Source organism: Haplochromis burtoni, unplaced genomic scaffold, assembly GCF_018398535.1.
Source record: "Haplochromis burtoni strain Fernald_Lab_line unplaced genomic scaffold, NCSU_Asbu1 Contig_6, whole genome shotgun sequence".
Taxonomy (NCBI): domain Eukaryota; kingdom Metazoa; phylum Chordata; class Actinopteri; order Cichliformes; family Cichlidae; genus Haplochromis; species Haplochromis burtoni.
The window spans coordinates 916,200-941,099 of NW_024582367.1; the positions used below are offsets into that span (position 1 = coordinate 916,200).

The window sequence follows — 24,900 nt, forward strand, 5'->3', positions numbered from 1 at the left end:
GGGGATTTGAATACATTCTGAAGTGACTAGATTTTATTCAACCACATAAATTTGATCAGTCAGATGAAGAGTGATAAAACAAACCTGTTTTTTTCAGGAAGGTTGTTTTTTTATCACCCTTCATCTGACTGATTAAATTTGTACAACAGCCTTGTCACATTTCAAATCAGTTATCTTTGCATCTTCTGTTTTTCCCAAATGCTTGACAACCTTTTAAGTTGCTATTGAAATGTTTGACATTCAATTCATGTGGTAACATAACACTGCACATAACAATACGTTCCCACAGCACTTTCTGTGCATATGCATGTCTTCTAGTGTATTGTATCGTACGTAGTAAACATTTGTACATGGTATAAATTAATTATGAATAATAATAAGGACAAAAAAAAAACCTGACCTCTATCCCAAACCCTGACCCCTGTGTCGTTACCCAGCCTTAGGAGAGCAATTTAAAACAAAATGACATATTCTCACAGGTTATATTTAGGGTCATGATGACTTAGATTAATTTTGAGGCTCATCCATACTCACTGTTATCTGTCTTTCGATGCCTCAACGATGCTTTTGGTCTTTCTTCTTGAAACAGACAGCACTTTCACAGAAGTGGGTAAAAGAGAATATTAGGCTGGGGTTAGTTCAGAGCAGGAATCAGGAAGTCAAGGATCAGAGTAAGAGGGAAGGGCTGCTGGTATGAAGCTATGTTCCTGTTCTATATGAATAAATTGCAGATGATTGGGAACGCCTGACAAGAGCTTGACTTTGAAATGTAGCCTGTTCGGTATGCTGAAGGAAACAGTGCCAAAGTTAAGATAAAGGCGGACTCTAAGTCACAGCATGCAAAAAACTAAAACTAAATATGTGAAGATATAATTATACATGACTGCGTCATCAATGCAAGGTGTGAAAGTTCAGTGTGGCCTCTGGAGAAAAAAAACTTTATATAATTTGCATATAAACTCATCTTGTTATTTCTGATCTTTGGCCATCTTTTTCAGTTTTTTCTTCTCTAACAGAAACTTCACAGTAAAAGCCTGAACAAACGAATGCGTATGAAAGGATCCAGATGTATAAACGATATGAAATGTTGGCCTTTCAAATCCAGATGAGAAAACTACCAAGTTAAAGCAGTCTATGATTTAGCCAACACTTTATACAGCTGTGTTTCCTTTTTTATTTTCACTGTGACCCTGAAAAAGGACTCTTTGTGTTAACCATTAGTAGTTGCAGGAAATAAATGGCGGTAAATCAAAAGGGGGATCAGTAAAAATAGAAGCTGAGTCCACAAGTGAGGTAGAGACAGAACTAGATAAACAAGTCCAACATGGAGGCCCCACCTTTCAACTTACGGGATCTGTTGCTAACATGTTGGTGCAGATACCGCAGCACACCTTCAGGGGTCTGATGGAGTCCATGACTCGACAGGTCCGGGCTGTTCTGGCAGCAAAAAGGACCTGGACAACACTGTAACTGTGCAAATTGTTGACAAGTTTTGCATTTTTCTGTTTCATTTTGAATGTTTGTTTGTTTTCAGTTGATTTTCTTACCAGAGTAGGTGTGACTGTAATTTCAGTCTTTATACGTGGCGTAATATGTAGGGCAAAGGCAACATTGATAGTAGATAATAAAATACAAAAAAGAACTTTTTTCATCATGGGGAAGTCTGCAGACTTGACAGTTGTTCAGATGACGTGAATAAGCCACAGAAGGGCGCTGCTGAAAAGGCTTGCTGTATTTGTCTTGGCCCCTGGGTCTTGAATTTCTCCGTGGATTTGTGATACGGTTTGTTTTGAAGACATTTGTGTCTAAGTTTCTCTCGTTTTGTTACATCAGTGTTAATGTTCCTGTTTCCCTTGATTTATTATATCTTCCAGGGTTATGTTCGAGTTGGGTTGTGTGTCTGTAGTGCCTTGTTTGCTCTAAGCTAAATATGGTTCGGTAGTTCCCTTTTGTGATCCTATTCGGTTCGTTTAGTCTTGTCTCCGTGTCTGTGTTATGTCTCTGTCAGTCTCAGATGTTTGAGTCTCTGTCTTGGTTATTTCCAGTTTTATTTTGATGGTCTCTTGTGATTTCTATCTAGTTTGACTTCCCTGTCTTGTTATCTCTGATTTGTTCCAGCTGTGCTGTCTGCTGTTTCCACTCCCCTCTTTATCCGGTGTGTATTTATTCTCTGAATCTCCTCTTGTCCTTTGTCACATCCTTACTCAACGCTGTGTGCTCCTTTGTTCTGTCGCGTTCCCTAGACTCCTAGTTTTATATTCCTGGCTCCAGCCCTGCCCTATTTTTGTATTTTGGAAAGTCTTCAGCATTAGAACTGCCTTTTTTCACATTCTGTCTCCTGAGTCGTGCATTTTGAGTCCGTATCTTGCCTGCCACACAGTGTTTTAAGACAGTACTGAAGCTTATTAATGGAAAGTTGGGGATTACCAAAGGGAAAAGTAGGACTCTAAGGAAAAGTTGAGTCAAGATCTCAGCAGAGCTTCACAAGCAGCAGACTGAGGCTTGTGTTAGAGCATCAGGGGCCACCACACTGTCCCTTTACTGATATCAAACCAGCTCTGAATAATAGCATAAGTGGGGAAAACAGTCTTCTTCAGATCAAGGTAAAGTTTTCATTTTATTTAGTTCTAAAGTCTAGAGGAAGACTGGAGACAGACTGAATCCAAGGTGCGTGAAGTCCAGTGTAAATGTTCCACAATCTGTGAGACTTTGGGCCATCTGTCATCTGCTGGTGTGGGTTGGTCCACTGTGTTTTATCAAGTCCAAAGTCAGCACCGTGTCTAGGAAGATATTTTAGAGCACTTTGTGCTTCCGTTTGCTGATAACTTGTCTGGCAGGACTTAGCGCCTCCATATATTGTCGAATAACTAGAAAACGGTTTGCTGACTGTTGTCAGACTGGACCTGGAAGATTAGAAACAGCCAACCTTAAAATACAGACATGCTCTTCATAAGTTGGACGTTTGAGAAATCAGTTTTACCCCGGTTCTTTTATTCGTCGAAACTTCCAGAGATGGCACCGGAACTCAGTAGTCATTTCACAAAACCTTTATTCATCTTCATTTAAGCATGCACTTCTAGAAGGGAAGACGAGGCCGGTGTCCCTCTCCAAATCTTCACCCCTTTGTTAGTTACAGCCAGCTTTATAGAGGCGACCCCATCATAAACCCCCCCACGGTGTGCTGCAAACTCTGTCTGTGTCTATGTGCACGAGCACATGAATGCCTACATGTGTGCGTTCCCGCGTGTCTATATGAGTGCTCGTGTGTGACTGTGTACACATACCTGTGTGTATGTATGAGTGCACATGAGTGAGTGTGCGTGTGGATGTGTGTGCGTGACAGTTAAAACACTGTGGGTGTAGGTGACTCCCTAGGTCATAAAACCCATCTCTCTTCCAGACGACAGTTATCCAGTTACAAATATTGAGACCCCCACCCAAACATCCTCTGGGGAAATTCCACTCAGCATTAACTCCTCTCTGTTTTACTCTCACAGTTCAAGTGGGGGAGGGGTCTCCTACAATCTACTCCTAAGTTCACGACACAGTGAGGCCTTTATTATATTGAGGGCAGTGTCTCTACAATAGTTCTACATTCTATGTTAACACATTTCTAAACTCTAAAATCAGCTAAACATTCTACAATTACATATCCTTTTTTGATGGATTCTAATAACTTGATGGCTGGATTTCAGATTTTTCCTAACCTATAAACCACCATCATTCAAAGTAAAGCAAAAAAGGGGCTTTACACAATATATGAGTAAATGTAAATGTTAAATACCAGCATGTTTAGAGGCTTACACCTTCTCTTTGTTAATCTTCTTCATTACGCTCGGCTTCCCTTCATAATTCATTAAACTTTCATCTAATCTAAATGAAAGTTGATCCGACCTCATCGCACCGCAGCTCAGGTTTAACCGAGCGCATATTTGGTTAGTGTTTAAACTAATCTGAGACCTTTATTTGTCCAGAGGGAAGGCTCCAGAATCAACAAGATTAAAGCGGTTCCTCTCATCGTTACACGGTAATACATTTATCATTCATTATTAAGGATGAGCTGCCCGAGTCAAATAAATGAGGCGCCGACACTCGTCGTTTATAAGAGGGTCACCTTTATTGTCACAAAAACACAACAGGATGTACAAAAGCAGCAACCTTTTTCATTCGGTTGGTTTTTCTCACACGAAGCAGCAACTTTTAGCTTCCACACACAAAGTTGCGCAGTGTTTTTGCACTGTTTAGTTGGTCTTTAGTTATACTGACTTTGTAGTAGTTTATCATTCTTCTTCACGATTCACAAACAACACTTACCCCACACAGCAAGCACCACTCATCATTTAGTTGATATACAATATCGTTCATTTCTCTGAAGGTATAATAGTCGTGTTTTTTCTTTTCTTTTTTTTTTCTCTGGGGGCTTTACTTTGCCATTTGGAACATAATACAAAAATCTATGTAACTGTACAATTTTTGTTTTACTCTATCATACACTCACAAGTATACACAGAATTTCTGACAAGAAAATGAGACCTCTGTTGACCCAGCGTGCAGATTTCCAGGAATGTATACAGTATGCATGCCATTTTGGAGAGTTTTTTCCTCTTTTTTTAATTCCTTCTATAAAAGTTTCACATAAAATCCATTTTGTTATATATTATCTGGGTTTATATACATGATTTGAACACCCACAAATGGTTTGAACAATCACACATTCATCAAGAAACCATCGATAAACAGTTTGAATTGTATCATCTGTGTAGTGTACACACACTATTGGTTATAGTAGAGGAAAACAGCTACAAAATGAGGCCATCCTATCAGAGAGGTGATTGTTTCATGTGCTTTCTATACATGTTCCTGCCCGCCGCGAGCATCTGGCGCCTCTCCTGGTCTCTACGATACAATGTGTTAATGGTTTGTTTCATGGTTAGCAGAAAAAATAAAGAAATCTTTAACGCAGAAAAATAAAAATTTACAGAATAAATGTGTTAAACGTGCGTATGAATCCTCTTCAAGTATAAAAATACAAAAAAAGCTTGATTATATAAAACATAGATGACACTTTTTTCTTTTTACATGTTCTCTCCCAAATTTAAACTAAATGATTGTTAATATACATACAATATAGCTGAAGTGGTTTAGGTTATACTTTAACTGCGTGCTAGCTTTTAATGCTATTTCTGACACTACTAATACATTCCATAAATGTATTAACTATATAATAAAATGTCTGCTTGTAATTTACTGTGTGCCGGTGGTATAAATACACAGTCAGTGTCAGATTTCCCTCCAGCAAGATGTCACACACCGCGTCGAGCACCGGGTGCGCGCAGGATTATTTATCTTGTCACTTCAGATTCGGTTTACATGAAACCTTTCGTCTCAGCTCGCTGCATTTCTGCGCTTTAATCCAAACTCGACTTGTCACATTCATTAAAACTTTTATAACACACTGATTTGGGAACGGGTTAAACTCTGACAACATACGTGTTGCAGACAAATGTAAAGGTAACACGATTCGCTGTGTCCCAGTTTCACACTTTCACACACCTGCGAAGAGGAGAGTTTATTTTAGTAATGATCATCATTTTCATCATTTTATTTTTGACTGGAGTTGCAAATATTTCGCATTGTTTATTTTACAAATGGGAGTGAATGAGTGGGAGTGGCTAAAGTCACTGGGCGTGTGACTTAGAATAGGGGGCGTGGTTAGAGAGGATAAAACTCGCAGTATGCATGACTAGTTAAATAGTAAAAGTTTTAAAAAGTAGTAAAAGTTTGTTTGTTATGCATCACTTTGTAGCTAACTGTTGGCCACTCATCGTGGACGTTCCAAGCTCCAGCTAAGCACCCAAATCTATCCTCCCTCACTGAAAGCTCTGACATTTTTATGGTTCTGTTGCTGTGTTACTGCTTATCATATACATTTCGGCATAGTCACAAATTTTAGGTTTTTTTGCCCTGTCTTTTTAAGCTTTGTTTGTATATTCTTGTTCAAAAATCCCCCAAAGCAGCATTTTTTTTACTGAGCGTAAAAGTTATTTTTTAAGGTAGCTGAGCCGGTGCGAAGCTGGGACACAGGTATTGTGTTTAGCTGTTAGTTATGGTAAAAGATGGATTTGCGACATACATGTTAGAGGTGAAATCCTCGCACTGCTTCACAACGCAGGTCTGGAGCCGATGGAAAAACCTCCAAATGTGCAGAATAAATTTTACCCTTTTAATTTGGCTCCTTAATGTGAAAACGACCTCTACAGCAGCCGAGAGAGTCAGACAAATTACGCTAATGACAAAATGTCACACCTTCAAGGTCTGAGCTAGGATTTAGGAGTCCAAAACCAGAACGATCCGAGTACTCACTCCTCACGTTATTAGTCCAGCTGAGGCCTGAGAGACCTGAGAAGCAGACAGAGAATGAAAAAAGGCAAAGCAAGGAGAGACAGGAGGAAGAAAGGAGACTGGCTCACGGACCAAAATGATGTGCGAAAAAGCAGCGAGGGGAAAACGTCAGCGAAACTGATGGTGATGTGGTGATGATGATCGCCCAGATCAATGAGCGGCGTTTCTGCTGTAGCGGTGACAAAAGCTCAGCACTGCCCCAAAAAAGCAAGCAGAGAGGGAAGATTCGGGAGCAAAGGAAGAAAAAATTAGAATGGAAACGAGAAGCGGTGAAAGGGAAGGGAAAAAAGAAAAAAAGACAGAAATCAAATTTTACAAACAGACAAATGTATTTCAAGTTTCTGTTAAATCATCCATGATTTATGATCTCCTCCACCGCCCCTTCCCCCTCCCTGTCCCCCTCCTGCGCTACCACTACTTTCCGCTTCGATGTGATTGGCCGCCGGGGACGTCAGGTTTTTTGGTGCATCGGCGTGACAGCCCTCGTGCTTGTGGGTAGACTAGAGAGAAGAGTGCGAAGCTGTCGCTGGGCTGCAGACGGGCAGAAATGATCACAGAGCTGCTGCTGTCAGAGACGAGGGACAGAAAATCTTCCCTTATTCAGCTCTTCTTCCTCTTCTGTGTGTGACGCAGTGACAGGAGGAAGAGGAAACGGGAGTGGAAGGAGGATGAAAAGGAGACGAGGAGAGAAAACAAGAAGACGACAAATGACGAGGGGTGACAAGGAAAGGAGGAGTGAGATTATGACACAAGGAAACAAATGCATCAGACAAGAAGGACAGGGAGGAAGAAGACAGGATGAGCAGAGAAGCTAAAAAAGGAGAGGAGAATAAACAGCAAGGGGAGACAAGAGTAGGAAACATTGAGAGGAGAAAAGGAGAGGTAACCAGGGATGAGGAAAGAAGATGAGGAAGAAAGAGATGTAAAAGGCAAGGAAAGAGGAAGTGGGGACAAGAAAAAAGGAAAGATGAGAAGTACAAAATAGAGGAAACAAGAAGGGCAAGATCAAATGAGGAATGAGGGAGAGAAATCTAAAAGAAAAGGATGGAAAGGAGATAAGAAAGGAAACAAAAAGAAGAGATAAGGGAGAAAGGCACGAGTGAGAATAAAGATAGGAAGGGAAAGGAAGGAAAGGATAAGGAAACATGGGAATGAGGCCGATGGAATAACAGGTTAAAACAGATTGAAAAAAGATGGAAGAAAAGAAAAGCAGAGAGAAGAATGGGAATGGAAGGAGGAAGCAGAGGAAGAAATGAGTGGGAATGAGGAAATGAAAAATGAAGGAGATACGAAGGGGAGATAAGGAAAGAGGAGAAGAGATCATGAGGGAGATAACGAAGGGATGGATAAGGATAGGAACGACTGGACGAAGAAAAAAGGGATGAAAGGAAACAATGAAGAGAGTAGAACAGTGGAAAAAGAAAAGGAGACAAGCAGAGGAGAAGAGGAAAGGAACGATAGGAGGAGGAAAGATAAGGTGTAGCAGAAGCGAGTTTTCCTCTGACCACAGCTCTGTATTAGCCGGGGCTCTGGGGTGTTCCTGAGAAAACATTTATGTTTCTGACCTGCTCTCACTTTAAACACCTCGCCTTCAGCAGCAGCAGCAGCCTCTGCAGCTCCTCTGTGTGCCAAATAAATAAACCAAGTGGAAAAACAACCAGCAGAGGGGGCCGTCCCCCGGCCCCCTCTGCTGCCACTGCTAATGAACGGCTCTGCACATGAGTGGGCTACAGATTTTCCCTCCCATTACACCTCTATGAGCCACACATAGCCCGAAATGGTCTGTCCATCCAAATGTTCGGCCGGCCGAAAGACAAACAAGTTACGTTCAGGAAGATTGACGATGGAGATGGTTTACCGCACTGGGTGTGTAAAGAGAGATTTGATGCATGTGCCAAGAACGCCGTCGCGACTCTTGTTTACCTGATGGATGGGTACTCGGTGCGTACTTGAGTAGCAGCAAACTTAAAGGACTTCTGGTGTTTTCTAGAATTATCTCAACGTTTGGCCACAGACTGTATATAAAAGATGCCACCGGGGGGGCATAATCTGGCAGCAAGAAGAAGCTTGAGATAAATCTGCTTTCTCTGTTAATTTATGACTTCTTTAAACACCTAACTACGGTTGCGCTGGGAGGTCAAATGCAGTGCAACGGAAGAAAACACCAGCAAATGGAAAAATCAGTTTAGGCCAATAAAAGGCTGGTTGGATAAAACGTGTGAGTGCTGGTATTGTCTGTAACCTTGTTGGAACAGGGCGTACAAAGGGGGAAGAATCCAACTCGACAACAGCTTAAGTTCAGCAATAAAAGAAAACTGTTTGTGGTGACAAGGTGCTGCCTGGAGCCCCGGGGGGGACACAGGTACATCTGAGGCGCTCTCGGGAACAAAAGGACGAGCAGAGACAGACGCACCGCCCAGGCTCCGGAGGGGATTTTTAAAAGCGTACCGCCTCCTCTACGCAGCACAGCAGCTTCTCCGTCAAACTGAAGAATGCTAAACAGCAGCCGATACCACAAGAAAACCAAAACAGTGAAGCAAAAGAGTAAATCTAGTCAAGAAGAGATCAAATATGTTGCATCGCTTCACATTATTTTGGCAGATCCCGATGCCTGACACTCTGAATCTAAAAGCATTCGTCTGCCCGGAGCAACATCACACCAGTTCAGCTGATGGAGACGCGGGCATCATGTGAAGTTTACCCGCCTACAGCGGCAGTGCAGCAAAAACAGAAGCAGCGTGGGGAGGAAAACGGTTTAACTTTCCTCCTTTTCACCTTCATAACTTTACCTCCAAACAGCAGATCCTTCAGACTACCTAAAACTGCAGAAATGGACACTTCATCTTCAAACTGCTCTTTCAACTGTCTTGTTCTTTTTAATTTTCAAGAGAATAAGCCTTATTTTACAACTGCAGCTTATGGGGAATTGGTTCCATCTGTCTGAATACTATTAACACTCATCACATTAACATGTAAGCCAATATAATAAAATATAGACTTTAATAGATTTAACTATGTGATTTAAGCATCGATTCACTTTTTAAAAGGTGTAATCGCAGCTACAGAGAGCTGCTAAGCTAGTTAGGTCGGCTACAGTTTGATTCATCTGGATGTCTTTATTTTGCTGTTTTATTTTCTTTAATGTGCAAAAATTCCATATTTGCCAAATACTCTCGAACTTATAATGTGGCTTTGAAGTCATGTAAATTGCTCAGTGTTTGGCAAAAAAAACCCCCAAAAAAATCACTACTTGGGGGCAGGGCATTGTGGGTGGGAGCCCACCATTGGATTAGGGGTCTGACTCAGTAATATGTGAGGTATCCTGCACTGAATGACCAGGTTTGTCTTCCCTGATGGCATGGGCTTATCCAAGATGATTCGTCAGCCTCAGATTGTAAAAAAGAGTGGTTCAGGGAAAATGAGACATCATTTCCACACATGGATCGGACCCCACAGAGTCCAAACCTGAACCCCACTGAGAATCTTTGGGATGTGCTGGGAAGGCTTTACGCAGCGGTCTGACTCTCCCAGCAGTAACAAAAAAAGACAGCAGCCCAGAAATAAATGTGACATTGCATAAGCTTACTGCAATGATGCCACAGTGAACGTGTGCCAGAGCTAACGGTGGCCAATGAAGTATCAATGTGTGACCTTTTTTTTTTGGACCAGTGGAGTATAAGCTTGAGATAAACCATAGTTACATGCTTCAGTTCCTCTTTGTTACTGTTACTGAATCATATCTGTGCATAATCGCTTCTGCTGGGGAAGCAGTAACAGGATGTAAAGTCAGCTTTATGAGCACGTGAACGACCCCCTAACAGGCGTCCTCATCGGCTGCGTGTAGGGGGAATAAACGGCTGGCCACACTTTGTCAGCGGTGGCCGAGGCCTTGCTGAGGTTAGTCCTTTTTCATCTTGATACCAAATATAGTATCATGCACGTCCACCAATAAAAGCCTCGTGCTGCTACTGCTGCTAAATACCTGGCTGCAGCAAAAAAAGAAAAACAAGCTGGAACCACTGATGTCAGCAGGTATGGAGCTGCTACTGCAGGAGTTCCCTGCCATTTTCCTAAAGAATGAGTGAAAGCAGCAGCAGTGAGAGATTTTTTGGTAAGAAGCAGAGCTGAACCCTTGGTTTTGTTCATTTGTCATAAGGCAGACTTCGCTCCAGGTCACCGATCCTGAAGGAAAAGAAGCGTCTGTCGAGTCGTGGCAGAAAGAGCGATCGCGACTTCAGTTTACAGACAACAAAGTTCAAATTTAGTTCCTACGTTCTGGCTTTGACCACATTTTTTTGTAGATTTCTGCAGATTTGAAACACAATTTTGACCCATTTTCATTTAATTTAAAGTAGAGCAGAAGCCAAAAGGAGCGAGGCAGCCACTGAGTTTGGAACAGCATCTTTGTCCATCAACAGGAAGAAGGTAAAACATTAACATTCCTGTGAGGTGGTTTCTAATTCCAGCTCCTAGCTTCAGTGAGTAAACTCGCTGCCGCCTCCCCCAGTTGTGTATTCTTTACTCTTCACTGCCTCCCTTCTCTTTACATTAACTCGTTTACACGAGGCTTCATTTGGCCGCATGGTTGTATGTACAGTAGAGGCTGACATTGACATGACACAGATGAGCCACGCTGTTATCCCAGCGTTTCCATTACAAGTGATGCTCTACAGTTAATTTAGCCGGATGCGATAAGAGAACATGTTTGTGCATAATATTAACAGCACGTTCGATGACATTATCTCAGCCGTGCGTTGGCTCCGGCCTGCGTAATAGAAAAATTACAGTACATTATTTGACCATTTGCTTTCAGGCTGTGTGGTTATAAAATCATGAATTTTTAAAAAGCAATAAGGGAAATGAGGTGCAAAAAAAAAGTGAGTTAATATTCAGACCGGTACAAGATGGCACCGGAGCTGAATACTAATCCTCACGGCCTCTTCGTCCACGAGCGCCCAGATGGCATCGCGTGTCAACTGGAGGTCAGCCATGTTGGCCGCATGTGAACGGCTGTTACTGCTAATATGAGGCATTGTTAAAGACGCTGGCCTACTCGCATACATGAAAGCGAAGTCTATAAAGATATCTGGGCTCATGTGGAGGAGCTGCTTTGAGTTAATGACGGATATCTCATGGAAAAATCATTAATCAAAACCAGCGCTGACACATGAGAGGATGATTGACAGTGACCCGCTGCCTGCCTGACTGAGAGGCACCAGCTGGATGCGTTTTTATTTTCATTGTCAGTATTTACTCAAAAAGGATCGTAGCCAAGGATGGGTCAAGGCTGTTACGCTCAGCAGGTCAGGGGCAGCCCGGAGCGCCTGCAGGACCAGATAAGAGCGAGTGGAGCTCTGCAGCGAAAGGGCCGTGCTTGAGGGTTCATCAGCCAACTTTAACCTCCCGTTTGCACAGACACGCTCAGGAGGAGGCGACGTGTTTTACACCGAGCTGCTGATTTACTCACCGATTTCTCTCTTTGTACTGTGCTGGTGCACGGCAACATAGCGGATGGGAATTTGTGGCAGATTCAGAATCGGCTGCGAAAGGCGTGCTAGCGTACGCGGCATTTTTATTTATTCAAGATGCCTGGATTAGCTCAGAAGCCTCTTTCTGTGTAAAAGTGATTAAACTGGAGGTTTAATTTGCCAACAAACATCGTGGTTAAGTAGTTTGGAATTGTACAAAGCCATCACAGCACTTTAGTAATGAAACACTGCAGGAGTCCATAAAAAATTTGTAAGGTTTACTTTTTAGTCTTTGCGCAACCAGGAACTCACAAAAAAATCTACTTTATCTGCATTTTCTACAGATAACTCCTGAATGTGTGCACTGTAAATCGTCCCAGTTCTGCTCTTTCTGTCACACGGACATACTCCAGGTTTCCCCCATCCTGAATATTGGCTTCTCATGCCTCCTTTTCTTATCAAACTTGCCTGTTAAGGGTATTTGAGGGAACCAAGACAAGTCTCAAGTTTGTCTTGCGGAAAGGAAGGTCACGGTTGTGTTTGTGGTAAGAAAGAAGTGTTAGAGAGTTTTTTAAAGCAAATAAATGCCTGGTTTTGTAATTCAAGCACAACTGGAGCTAAAACAGAATAATTCACCTGTTTATCAAGGTCAAAAGCAACAGCAAATAAAAAGGTTCAAACAAATTATCAATTGGGAAAATAACGTGCAGCTTAATTAACTGAAAATGACAAATCCTGCTCTCAGCTTTACAGCTGACAGTCGGTTGCTTCTGTATATCTAGTTCATCTCCAGTTAGTTTTCGCCTCTGTCGCTCGCTTCAAAGTTAAGAAAAGTTTAACTCGTTACCCGACCATGTCTCGCCACCGGTCATTGATAAAAGTGGCTGATATTCAACCCCACTTCCTTTAGTGTCAGTGGTAATTAAAATGACAGATGGTTACTGGGTCACATGACCAATAGAGCCACAGGCAGTATAAAAGATGGACCGAATGCTCAGGTCTGATAGGTGAAGCCAACATAAAGACCTGCATTCTTCTAACAGCCAGCAGGGGGAGACTCACGTGACTCATCTTTGATAGGAGACTATGGGACAGCAGCCTTGTGATCTCAGAAAACACTTTCAGATCATTAAATCATCATTTCAGGTGTAGTTAAATAAACATGAAGGCTGTTTTGTAAATAATTTTGTAAATTATTGTCATTATTAGAGTCAGAAAGGAGGATTATGTAGGGGGTGTTCATTGGCTACTGAGTTGTCCCATCTGGTTTTAAAATGCCAAGATTGACAGCGGTGAAAAATTAACCTCGAGGCTTCAAAACAGGACTTCTTACTGATGTTTGTCCATCTTTTATATACAGTCTATGGATAGAAGCTAACGAGAAAGTTCGAATTTTAAGTTAAATTTTTAGACGTTGAAATGAAAATAACTTTTAGAGAACTTGACATTAGTTCAAAAGTTTTTCCTGAAACTTTCCTTACACCCCGTTTTATATTCAGATCAATGATTGGAATTAATTTATCTGAAGTTCACTAGCAGGACACCCCAAAGACTCCTCTTCCTGTCACATATCTTCCCACACAACCTTTTCAAAGTCACGGTCGCTTCTACCAGTTTTACAACTGCTACAGTTTTCAAAATTTGCAAAACGCTCAATCACTGCTTCCAGGGGAAGGTGGCTTTCTTTGGGGATCTGTTGCCCCTGATCCTCACTAAGGTCTTCCCCAAATTGCAGCCTGTTGTCTCGCTGCTTCTCGTTCAGCTCATCTTCATTATCTGTTTGGGTTGTGGTCCTTGCTTCCATTCTTTCCATCGATTCGTCTTTGTTTTAACATCACTGCTAAGGGTGCTACTTTAACTCTGCTTACTGCAGACACTAAACTGAAACCTGCACACCATCTTCTGCTGACCTTATGCCTTGTGTTCTGCGCTTGGTGTCTTGCAAAATAATCATAGCATCCTGGCTTTCAAAAAAGGCAAGTAAGCTAGCGTTATGGACTGGCCTAGCGGCTGGACTGTGAACCCTTCAGGTTTTTCAGCGCCTGCTGCAGCCCTGCCTGCTGACCTTGAGGTCTAAATGATGGGTAATAGAAAAAGAGCAGCATGTGGTCATTACTGGATGAACAGACTGAGAGATGAGGAGGATTCAGTGAGAGAAAACATGGTTGGATCAGGGTGAAATATCATCTCTGTGACTCTGAGATATGAAGTCTTTCCGTGGCATTACTGAAGCTTATTTCACACAACGGAGGCAGAGGATGTATCGGAATAGATCTATCATAATAAAGCTAGTTTAGTCAGTCACAAGCACCGAGACCTTCCTCAGGAAATCAAAACATTGACGTACTCGCACGACAAAAACTTGACCTCTAAGCAAGCTAGGTTAGATCCAGTAACTCAAAACACACATCAAGAACTGGTAAAAAAAACAAGGTTTCTGTAGTATTCTCCCCCACTGGTTTGTGTTTGATCTCGTGTCGTCTGCCGGTCAGGCCTATACAGTTTTCATCTCGCAGAAGTCACCGAGGAAGGGAGCGGGACTTCCTTTGGAGTGACAGCAGAGAGGAGAGGCAGAGGCAGACGAAGCATCAGAGGTGGACTTTTTAGAAGTGGAATACCTGCTGCTGACCCTGGACTTTGGGGATCTCCTCTTTTTGCCTGCGGGTTTTGGGCCTCTCCAGGCTGCCTTGCTGGAGGTGTTTGAGCCGGGCGGCGACGGTGGGTCCCTTCATCGGGCCAGGAGAGTTACTGCTGTACTGTGGGAGCCAAGAGAGAGAGAGCACCGTCATTTTAATTTAACTTATTTCGGCTTGTGTTCATGTTGAACCAGCCAAGTGTTGGCATGAAATCAGACACAGCCTCTCTATACTGTAATGATTCGTGACTGTGATCTGCAAGCCCTCCAAATGAAAACACAGCACATGCTGAAAGTGTACTTATTTTTTTGGCCATGTGTTGTAGATTATATTTGTTGTTTTTGAATAGCTTCATTAATGGGTCTTTTTTTCTGCACAATCCGATATCCCAACATCACAGTATTGTTCCACCAGTGCAGCTATCATTAAGTCTTTTACCTCACTAGATCACCATGGCAACAGATGCTGAACATATCTTATGGATATTTAAGATATGTGAGTCCTAAAATCAGTGTCTACTTTTGTCTTGTCCTGATTGGAATCTCAAATACTTGTACGATCAGAACCATTGACTCCACAATGCTACTACAGTTTATAGTGATGCTGTATGCAGCCACCGGCCACTTTATTAGACACACCTGTTCAACTGCTCATTGACACAAATATCTGTTAGCGTACCAATTTAAGCACATGGACATGTTCAAGAACAACAAGGAAATTAGATTTAAGGGACTTTTAATGTAACATGACTGTTTGTAGCAGCTGGGCTATTCTGAGTATTTCAGAAACTGGTGATCTGCTGAGATTTTCCCTAAAAACCATCTCTAGTGTTTACGGAGACTGGTCAGAAAAAGAAAAGCTATGTGGTGAGAAGCAGTTCTGTGGGAGAAAATGCCTTTTTTCACGTCAGAGGACCAAACTGCTTTAAGACGATAGCAGTAAGCTAATAGCTACTCAGCTGACCACCAAAGTATGCAGAGGAGCATCGTTGAGCACACAAATATTGAACCTTGAAGCAGCCTGGGCACAGCAGCAGAAGACCAGACGCCTCTACTGTCAGCTAACGTCTTGAGACTGAGGCTACATTTCATATTTTCTCACTCAAATTGGGCAAAAGAAGATTTAGAAAAATGTTTCCTGGTCTGAGGCGACTTCTGCTGTAACAATCAGATGGTTGAGTGACAATTTGATGTAAACAACATAAAGACATGGATCCATCCAGCTGCACGTCAACAAACTGGTTCCTGGAGCATGAAAACGAGCTCACTGAACTCAAATGACCTCCACTGTCACCAGATTTTAATCCAGTCTTTGGGATGTGGTGAAACGAGAGATTGACATCATCAAATCTGCAGCAACTTTGTGATGTTATCACATAAATATGGAACAAACTGCACACTAGAACAATGTACTTAATAAAGTAGGTCTTCATACACTTTTAAGATCTGTATACCAGACTTTTGTAAAAAAATACTTCAGATCAGTTGTTTTCTGTGCCAGGCTGCATCAGCTGATACCCATCTACACGCCCATCTCATGCAGAGCTTCCTGTTTAAGCTCTTTTAGCCTTGCATCCTTACGTCTTCATTAACATTACATCTGCTGTCACTGATGTTCGCTCTTTTCCGTGCATGTGCAGTGAAGGGTGGTGAATCAATGTACTGTGGAAGGACATCTTTTGAATAAAATGATCCTGACTGAGCTTAAATTGTTAAAAAGTGACAAAAAAATCTTCATTGATAACTGGATTTACATCTATTACAGTGCTGCGCTGTGACGAATGATTGCATAATGTCTACACGTCTGTAGAGAGCAGCTGTTCAGAGAGGATCTGGGTGCCGGTGTTCACCATTCTTGAGTTTTAACCTTTAACCTTTTTTGCGTCTCTTTGGACCAAATTTCAGTAAAAATATTCTACCACAGGAAAGCACAGATTTAATGACCAGTATTAGAAAGAGACAATTTATTTCTGCTGACTTTAATCACTGTTGGCAGGAACTTTAAAGATGCCACGCTGCTCGAAACGCCTTCAGCGAACAAAAGCGGGATCTGAATTTAAAGCACCTGCATGTGAGAAAATAGATTCTTTCAGAGAAACGTTTCTGTCTGCAGCTCTGAACCTGAAATCCCCTCCCTCGCCCTCCCTCCTCGTCTCACCGTCCCTTTATTTTGACAGCTACCTGCTTAGTGGCGTTGTGCGATAATTCCAACAAAAACAAGACCTCTTTTCTCGGCTCAACGTGCCAGCAGAGCTGTCATAAAGAGCACTCTAAACTAAATGCATGATCTGCTTCGATCCGTGCTGACTCACTGCACATCGCATCACGCCGTCAGCTACAAGGAGCTGCTGCAGCGGTTACAGAGACTTAATGCACGTTTTATAAACAAGCATCACAATATGCAAGACTGAAAGTCAGCAGAGGAGAGGACACATTAACAGGGTTAGAAAGAGAAGAAAAGTTCAGCCACCTTAAATTTATATTCAGCCTTCTGCCTACAACTGGATTTTTAAATATGAATGTGGAAAACACACGTTTTCAACTTGAATACACGCCACCAGAAAATCCTGTTATTTCTTTTAATCTTTGATATATTTCAGCGTCTGTTGATCCCACATAGGAGTAAAAAATAAAAAAACTAAATAGGATGTTTTAAATATAGCATACACTTAAATTAGCTTACATTATCACAGAAAAGTAATTAAGCATCACCAAACAAACTGAAACAATCTGAATCACATACAGTGCTGTTAACATGGCAACTTTAATAGATTTTAACACTTTATCTAGTTTTCTGTTAAAACAGGTCATCGTTACTCCCCCAGTCATTTATCCCCATAGCAGCAAACAGCAGATTAATGCCATCAGTCACGGCTCGCAGTACTGCGTGCACAGTGACAGAAAACACTGTGACGCTGCAGTCACATGACATCCTTCACCGTTGTTTGCACGACTTGTACAAGCGAAACAAATATAAGGAAGTCTCGCTCCTCAGAAACAAAATGCAAAATGTAAAGAAGACTTTTGCATGGTGCCCACGGTGCTCTCTCTTCCTCGCTCCTGTAAAGCCAGTTATTGTATTTAAATTGAATTATAATCAGTAAATAAATTCAGTCACTGCTAGCACGCTGAGATGAATCACCAGATTTTCCTCGCCGTGTGTTTTTCTCCTCTAACAGAAACCTCACAGTATAAGGCTGATTACATGAAAGCAGAATGTATAAATGGTGGGAAATGCTGGTGTTTTTTAAACCAAGGTCAGAAAACCACCAGATTAAAGTGCTGTCTACAATTTAGTCTGCTGGCTTTTTACAGCTGTGTTTCCGCTGCTTATTTCAGTGTGACCCTGAAAAAGGTGTTGACTCTTTGTATTAGTCGCTACAAAAGCTTCAGCAGTAGTAGGAAATACAAAGAAAGGGGGAATGAGCAGAAACAGAAGCAGAGCCCACAGGTGTGGCGGAGACAGAAGGCAACTAGAGGTTTTTAATTTACCTTTCTGCCCATGATGCAGGGAGAGGTGGGGGTGGCCTTTGCTGGGCTGCTGTACCCTTTATTACAATCTTTTACAGGCATTCTCTGAAATATCTTTGTAGTTTTATGAAAGACACGTTATCACACCGAGACAACATGTATTAACAGAAATCTGCAACACAAATCAGATGAATAACTTCTCACTTAAAAATCCAGACTAATGTACCTCCAGCTCGGCAATAATCTTCTCTTCGTCGTCTTCATCTTGTACGGCCGAGGCTGCGATCACGGGAGGTGTCGAGGCAGGTCGGGGGGCATCGGAGGGGGTCCGCCTCAGTTTCACGAGGGTTTTTGGCAGGTCACCATCTTCTTCCATCTACAAAAGGACAAAATAGACAAAATAAAGACAACATTTCTAAGGACTGACCTGCCACGGCAAACATGTCAAATTCAATTTCATTTAATTTAGTTAAATTCCATTTTATTCATATAGCACCAAATTGCAGTTTGTCAAGGTAAAAACTCTACAATGAAAACAAAAGAAAACCCTAACAACCATATGATCCCCTTTGAGCAGAGCTTTGGCGACAGTGGGAAGGAAAAACTCCCTTTTAACAGGATGAGACCTCTGGCAGAACCAGGCTCAGGATGGGGCGGCCATCTGACACGCCCAGTTTGGGACGTGGAGAAGAAGACAAGACAATGATGGAGATCCACTGTATGTAACAGAATATAACAGAACCACCATGGAGAGCACTTGCACCAGAAATGACTGGCTTGCTCAAAAAGGGAGCTACGTTTTTTTGTGCTGCCACATGTATCACTGCAGAGACGGAGATTTAAGTCCACTTCTGACAGGCTTTAGTTATGAAAGCGTGACAGGATGAAACAACTCTGGTTAGTGGGGGTAGTTTGCATAAAGAAAATAGAGACGTTTATTTCTAATAGATTTGAGAAAAGGCAGACATTTACAGCATATACCTAAAAAAACAAGTAGAAAAGTTCCCACCAAAACAATCCATATGCATTAACAACACTGTGGACCAGAGGGCAAATACAGATTTATAGTGTGAGCTGAAAGAGGCAGCATGCTGCTGTGAGCCTGCAGCAAAGTCTGCAGAGATCTGCCAAAATCTGAAGCTGTGTGGTAAAAACCTGTCGACGTAGCAGCATGGCAATAATCCTGAAAGTGCTGTTAAAGCTGTTAAAGCCTGGTTAACTCGCACTAATCTGGGGAAACCTGCATTACTCAAAGATCGCTCAGGTAAGTAAAGTGGAAGACTCAAACATGTTAGTTAGAAGATATGACTATAAGCACACGTGTGTCCATGTTAGCCCTGTGATGGACTGGTGACCGGTCCAAGGAGAACCTCGCCTCTCACCCCTCGACAGCTGGGATAGACTTCAGCCACCATGTGACCCTTATTGGAAAAGTGGCTCAGGAAATAGATGGATGTATTCAAACAGGATCAAGTGATCGGTTCTGTGGTTGTTATCTAAAATACTGAAACTGTGGCCCAACAATCAAGGTATGACTCATATGTGGTTCTGGATACTGAACCCTGACGGAGTCTCACCTTCAGGTTCTTGGAGGTGACGATGACTTCTCCAGTACGGTTTGTGGTGAGGCCGTGAGCGGAGGGGAAGCTTCGGCGAGGTGGAGGCGGAGGAGGAGACTTGGAGGGCTTTTCTGTTCGATACTTGGCCACGTTGAGGTCCACTTTAAAAATAAACAGATTTTTAGTATTTAACTTTCATTTTGTTTAAATAACTTTATTTAACATTTATTTATTTATATTGTAAGGTAATATCCCTCCCCTCACCCCAGCTGGTTAGGGGTGAGGGGAGGAAGACGGCACAAAGGCACTTCAGTCAAATCTGAAAGCTCAGATTTAAATCTGAAACACAAACTGACCTGAGCCTCGATGCGAACCAGCCCCCTCCATGCTGTTCAGCTTCTGGGCAGCCAGCTGCACCTTTCCAGGCTGCTGGTCCCCGCTGGGTGTGGTGTTTGTAGTGGTGGAGGTCGTGGCTGTGGTCCCAGTGGTCCCAGCTGCAGAGGTAGCTGCGGCGGACGTTATTGGGATGGTGATCTGGGGCTTTGGGGGCACTGCCGGCTTGTTTATGTGCCTGGCAGCGAAGTCAAGGTCGGGGATGGCTTTCATCAGCTCTGCCTGAGTCTCTTCCAGCAAGCGATTGATGTCCTGGGCGCTGAACTGGGTCAAGCTGGCACGCTTCTCCTCCCAGTCCCGCTCGGCCGCCTGACATAAATACAGATATAGACAAATGATATGCCCTAACATGCAAACTACTAAGAGGCAGAGCTGGAAACGCATAACCGAGGCAGAGAGAAGCAGTTTGTTTTCTAATGCTGCATGGACAAATGGAATTATAAACAAACTGCTGGCGTGTGAACACGGTCTCATGGAGGGATTTAAGTACCTTCAGATGCAATTTCAAATGTAAATGGATATTTGCCATCTGGCCGATCCTGACAACGTGCACATTAAGATTGTTCACACCAGTAAGATGAAGAAAAACAGTCATAATGAGGAGCTCATTACCAGTCGCACTTCGGCGGACACAGACTTATCAGGAGGACGCCGGCTTGGCAGCTCATCAAGAACTCGATTTCTAAAGGTCATCGTAGGCTGGATGTCCTGCTCGGGGCCCGAGGTGTCCGCGTCGCCGGCAGACACGGGCATCCAGTTGGCCAGGCCGGCGCTGGTGCTGAGATCGGTGAGGCTGAGAGGAGGACTGTTCAGGATGTCGAGATCAGAGGTACGACTCAGGTCATCGGCTCGTTTCTGCGGTTGGCTGGAGAGGTCCTCGGGGCTCTTCCACACCCCCTCGGTGACTTGTCTTTTAACAAAGGGGACAACAGAATAACGGTAAGGTCATCAGCTAACACAATGAAGTCTATTGTCATTGATTAACCAGCTTTTATTACGTTTACTTTAACAAACTCTGGTAACGAATCATAAATGATCCAAACTGTTGCTGACTGACTGCAAAAACTCAAATATCAAAAACTTGAACTGTTGAACCCATAAAAAGTCTTTATGTTGTAAAACACTGGCTCCAGCACTCCTGCTAATTAGATCTCTTCTGGAAATCTTGTTCTGAGCACCTGTAGAGGAACCTTCATTGCGTCGGACAGAAAGCCTTCAACGTGTCTCAGGATGTTACAGCAGAACGAGGCCCTTATGGTCTGATCCTGTTTATGGCTCACAAAGCTGTAAATGTTGAAGTAAATACACACTGCTCCTGGTTGTGCCACCTTTGGGTCAGCTCAGGCAAACTTATTAAACCCAAAGCTCCTATTAAATGTTTTGACTGCCTTTTGACAATCGTGCAAGTAAAGATCAAGAACAAAATGGTTCTGAAAGTTTGTTTGCACATGAACCCGTTCAAACTTGGAGCTTTGATCAGGATGTCATATGATGTCACATCTACACAAAGCTTCAAATCAAACCAGGCGCATTGTAAAGCACTGACTCTGAATGGGTTCTTTTATTTTGAAATTAACTGGCTTCTCTATGATACTTCTGTGTATATCTTCCTGCCCTTCCCTCTGCTGCTGAGAGCTACTCCTCAGATGCTTTTGGAACGTCTGCCAGACGTGCCATCACCGTTCGGGGCGGGCGCCATTAGCTCCCGTGGCCACGTCGGAACCTGAAAGCGACACAGCTGCGCCCGGCACATCCCGGGTTCATCTGTTCTGTGTGACAGTTTTATTTGTCTGTTTGTTTGTGTCTATAAATGTAACGATGTTTGCTGCCATCTTCAAGATGTCTGTCTGAATGAGACTTTTTTTACCTAGTTAGATAAAGGATTATTAAAACAAACATCACTGCAGATCACCACCGAGGGTAAGTGATATATTACTCATCGCATGAACGATTGAATTACCGCATATGAGGAACTGAAGAAAGATGACACAGCTGAAATAATTGGCCATACTTGGTGTACCGGAGAGGAGTTTCTCACATATTTTAATCCTACTGATCTTACATTAAAGTCCTGCAGCTCCCCAAGAAAACCGGCATCAACATTTTTCTGAGATTTATAATCCCGTTTACAGGATTCAGACTTCTTAATCTGAACTTCCCGAACGGCTGCTTAGACAGTTTTTAACTTTCAACTTTTTCTTTCAATTAAAAATAAATACAAAAACCTCGATATATGACATGTTATCATTTTGATATCAGCAGAAACGAGGCGTTCTGTCTGATGACCAGAATGCTTAACCATTAATCAGAAATACCAACAGTGGAAAGGAGAGACTGCTGCGCCCGTCAGCTCTCCTCTGATGTTCTCGGTGTTCACACAGGACTCACGGGCATTATTCAGCATTTGGCAGCGCAGTCATGCATCAGTTCTGATTTTACTTCCTTAAATGTTAATCTTAAACACATAATTGGGAATCCCATATAAGCTGCATTCCACTGATTCCACATTACAACAAATCCTTTTTCAACCCTGGACCTTTGTTTTGGATAAAACACGAAATTAAATAAAAAAAAAAATTGCAGAACTTTTATGTAGTCATTAGCACCGCACAAGCCTTTGTTTCTATTAAATCTGTGTAGATGTTAATATATACCGATCAGGCAAAACAAAATGACCACCTGCCTGATATTGTGTTGGCATCTGGCACCAAGATGTAACTAGGTCCCTTTTAGTGGTTGGAAAAGACCTTCTGATAAAACAGATGCATCACCTCATTGCAGTTACTGCCTCTAAAATGAGTGTAACCTCAATCTTGAGCAGTTTGTGCAAGCTTAGTTAAATTCTGAGTAAAGGTAAAGGGGGAGTAGAGATTCTCGCGAACACACAGATGGACAGACGCCTCGGCGTGGCACGAGCTCATTGTTCTTTTTGGCTCATAGACTGTATATAAACGATGGATGTAGTCACTCTCACTTGGTTTATAAAGTCGTACTTTTGACATCAGAAGGTGACCATTTTTGCCTTTTGCCATCTCGATGTTTGAAACCAGATGTGGCGAACCAAAGATGGTCAGGACACCACCCGCTCATATTGCAGCAACGTTAAACATTCACAGTCTAATGCATTAAATTCATCCACCCAGGTGGGACTGCCAGCTGTTCTACTGTAACTTGCTGAAGTGTCTGAGGGGGAACTTCTAGGAGTGACTGTGACACGGCAAATGAAAAACTCTGAGCATTTTGCTGTCACCAGACTTGCATCCCTGTGCTCCATCCAAAAAATGAAAATCAAGTTGAAATCAAGATGCTGTTTTTAGACGATGGAGCCGATCCAGAACACATCACAGGGGGAGAAGCATAAGGACACTTCTACTGAGAGATCTCAAATGAGCAGCTGTGATGAAAAGAATTCAGAGGTGAACGGGAAAATGACCATGAAGAGGAGATCAAGTACGATTTTTGATTTATCTGGGCTCGTTCCTAAAACCTCGATCACATGTTGTGTATACATTGTAGTTTAATATCCTTATTTAAGTCCGTTTATAATCTGTAAATAAAGAAAAAACTATTTTTTATAATAATCAAATGATAAAAAAAAAATTTAAATAATTGATTGGTCCTGATAAGACTGACGTCAGCTGTATTATCTAAACCAAATTACTAAAAAATGATGACTGACTGTGTGGTTTGATGTAAATCTTGCAGAAAATACTTGAGCTGCTTTAATAACTGAGCGAGGGTTCATTTCACTTTTATTTGAGTACCTGCGCAGCGTGCTGAGAGCATCCGTCATGGTGTTGCAGCGCTTCAGCAGGGCATCCAGACGATGAGGCTCCTCTTTCAGGAACTTCACAGCCTCCACCTCCACCCTCAGCACCACGCGCATCTTACTCTGAAGGCTCGGGAACTGGTCTGCACAGGGCGGGGAGGGAAGAGGCATCAGTGAAAACAGAAAGCTGTGTGTCAGAAAGATATGTTGAAATGTTGATGTGAGAAGAAATAGAGCCGGAGAGCAGGGACGGCGGGAGGAGGCGGATTACAGGGAAGGGGACATAAAGGGAAGACGGGATGCTGTTTCTGTCACCCAGGATTTTCCTGTCATATCCAGATGATTCCTATGAGGAGGGCTCAGCGGGGGTCAGCTAAACGAGAAGTAAGGACATGTTAGCTTGTTGTAACATCTGAGATGTTGGATTTCAGCAGAAATGGCGGCGCCTCAGGGGCATGTCCTGGCCATGTCTTCTTATCTGTACATAAACTTTTTTTAACATATGTTTCATTCTTTGTAGTATTTATATGTCCTGTTTGGGTGTGTGTTGGTAACAAGCTGTATATGCCTCAGATTCAGACTGTTCTTCTGTTTTTAATAATTAAAGAAATGCAGAAAAGACAAAGTCGTTCTCCACCCATGAGCAGGTAGAAGAATGGATGGATGTTGGTTGAAGTAAAGTGTTAGATATGTTAGCTTTGTTTTATCCATTGTTCTGTTTTTCTTGCCTACTGATTATGTTTTGTTCTCCCCTTCATCTGAGTCTGATGTTTGTGTGTTTTCATTTGGTCCCTCTTATTTCCCATTTTATTTTGGAGGTTAGTTCCTCATGTGGTTTTCTATAATTTTGCTTCCCTCCTTTGTTCTTTTCCCGCCCTTGTTTTAAAAAAATATTATTTTATTTATTGGTTTTTGTTTTTCCATAAAAACATAAACATAAAGAACAAACTAGAGGCTGTGAGGCACATGGGAAATTGAAGATGATGCGACTGCTACAACGGTCACTTTAAAGAAATATGACCAAGAACAAGTTAAATAAATAACCTCTACGTCTTACTGGATGATTTTTTTTTTCCCTGTCCCGTTTGGCTCTTTTGCCATCAGAATAGTTGTCTAAAGGCAAAGAAAGATGCCCAACGGATTTACTTTACCAAATTGACCATCCCAGCCTTGCCATAATGGTCCATTTGATTCACCTTTTAT

General features: G+C 42.4%; 1 protein-coding gene across 9 annotated transcripts in view; it reads right to left on the reverse strand.

Moving 5' to 3' along the window:
* Window positions 1-4,098: 4,098 nt before the first annotated feature.
* The window catches only part of zgc:114120 (SRC kinase signaling inhibitor 1), a 146,322-nt gene continuing 125,520 nt past the window's right edge, over window positions 4,099-24,900 (reverse strand). For 7 of the 9 annotated variants that reach the window (XM_042223203.1, XM_042223195.1, XM_042223205.1 and 4 more), the window contains 7 exons: window positions 23,693-23,840; window positions 20,541-20,838; window positions 19,892-20,237; window positions 19,554-19,696; window positions 18,203-18,352; window positions 17,998-18,090; window positions 4,099-14,626 (listed from right to left, as the gene is read on the reverse strand). In XM_042223203.1, the coding sequence (XP_042079137.1) occupies window positions 14,474-14,626; window positions 17,998-18,090; window positions 18,203-18,352; window positions 19,554-19,696; window positions 19,892-20,237; window positions 20,541-20,838; window positions 23,693-23,840 (1,331 nt within the window). In that variant the 3' untranslated portion in view covers window positions 4,099-14,473. The remainder of the gene's footprint in view (window positions 14,627-17,997; window positions 18,091-18,202; window positions 18,353-19,553; window positions 19,697-19,891; window positions 20,238-20,540; window positions 20,839-23,692; window positions 23,841-24,900) is intronic. The other 2 variants (XM_042223196.1, XM_042223209.1) reach the window with 2 other exon arrangements.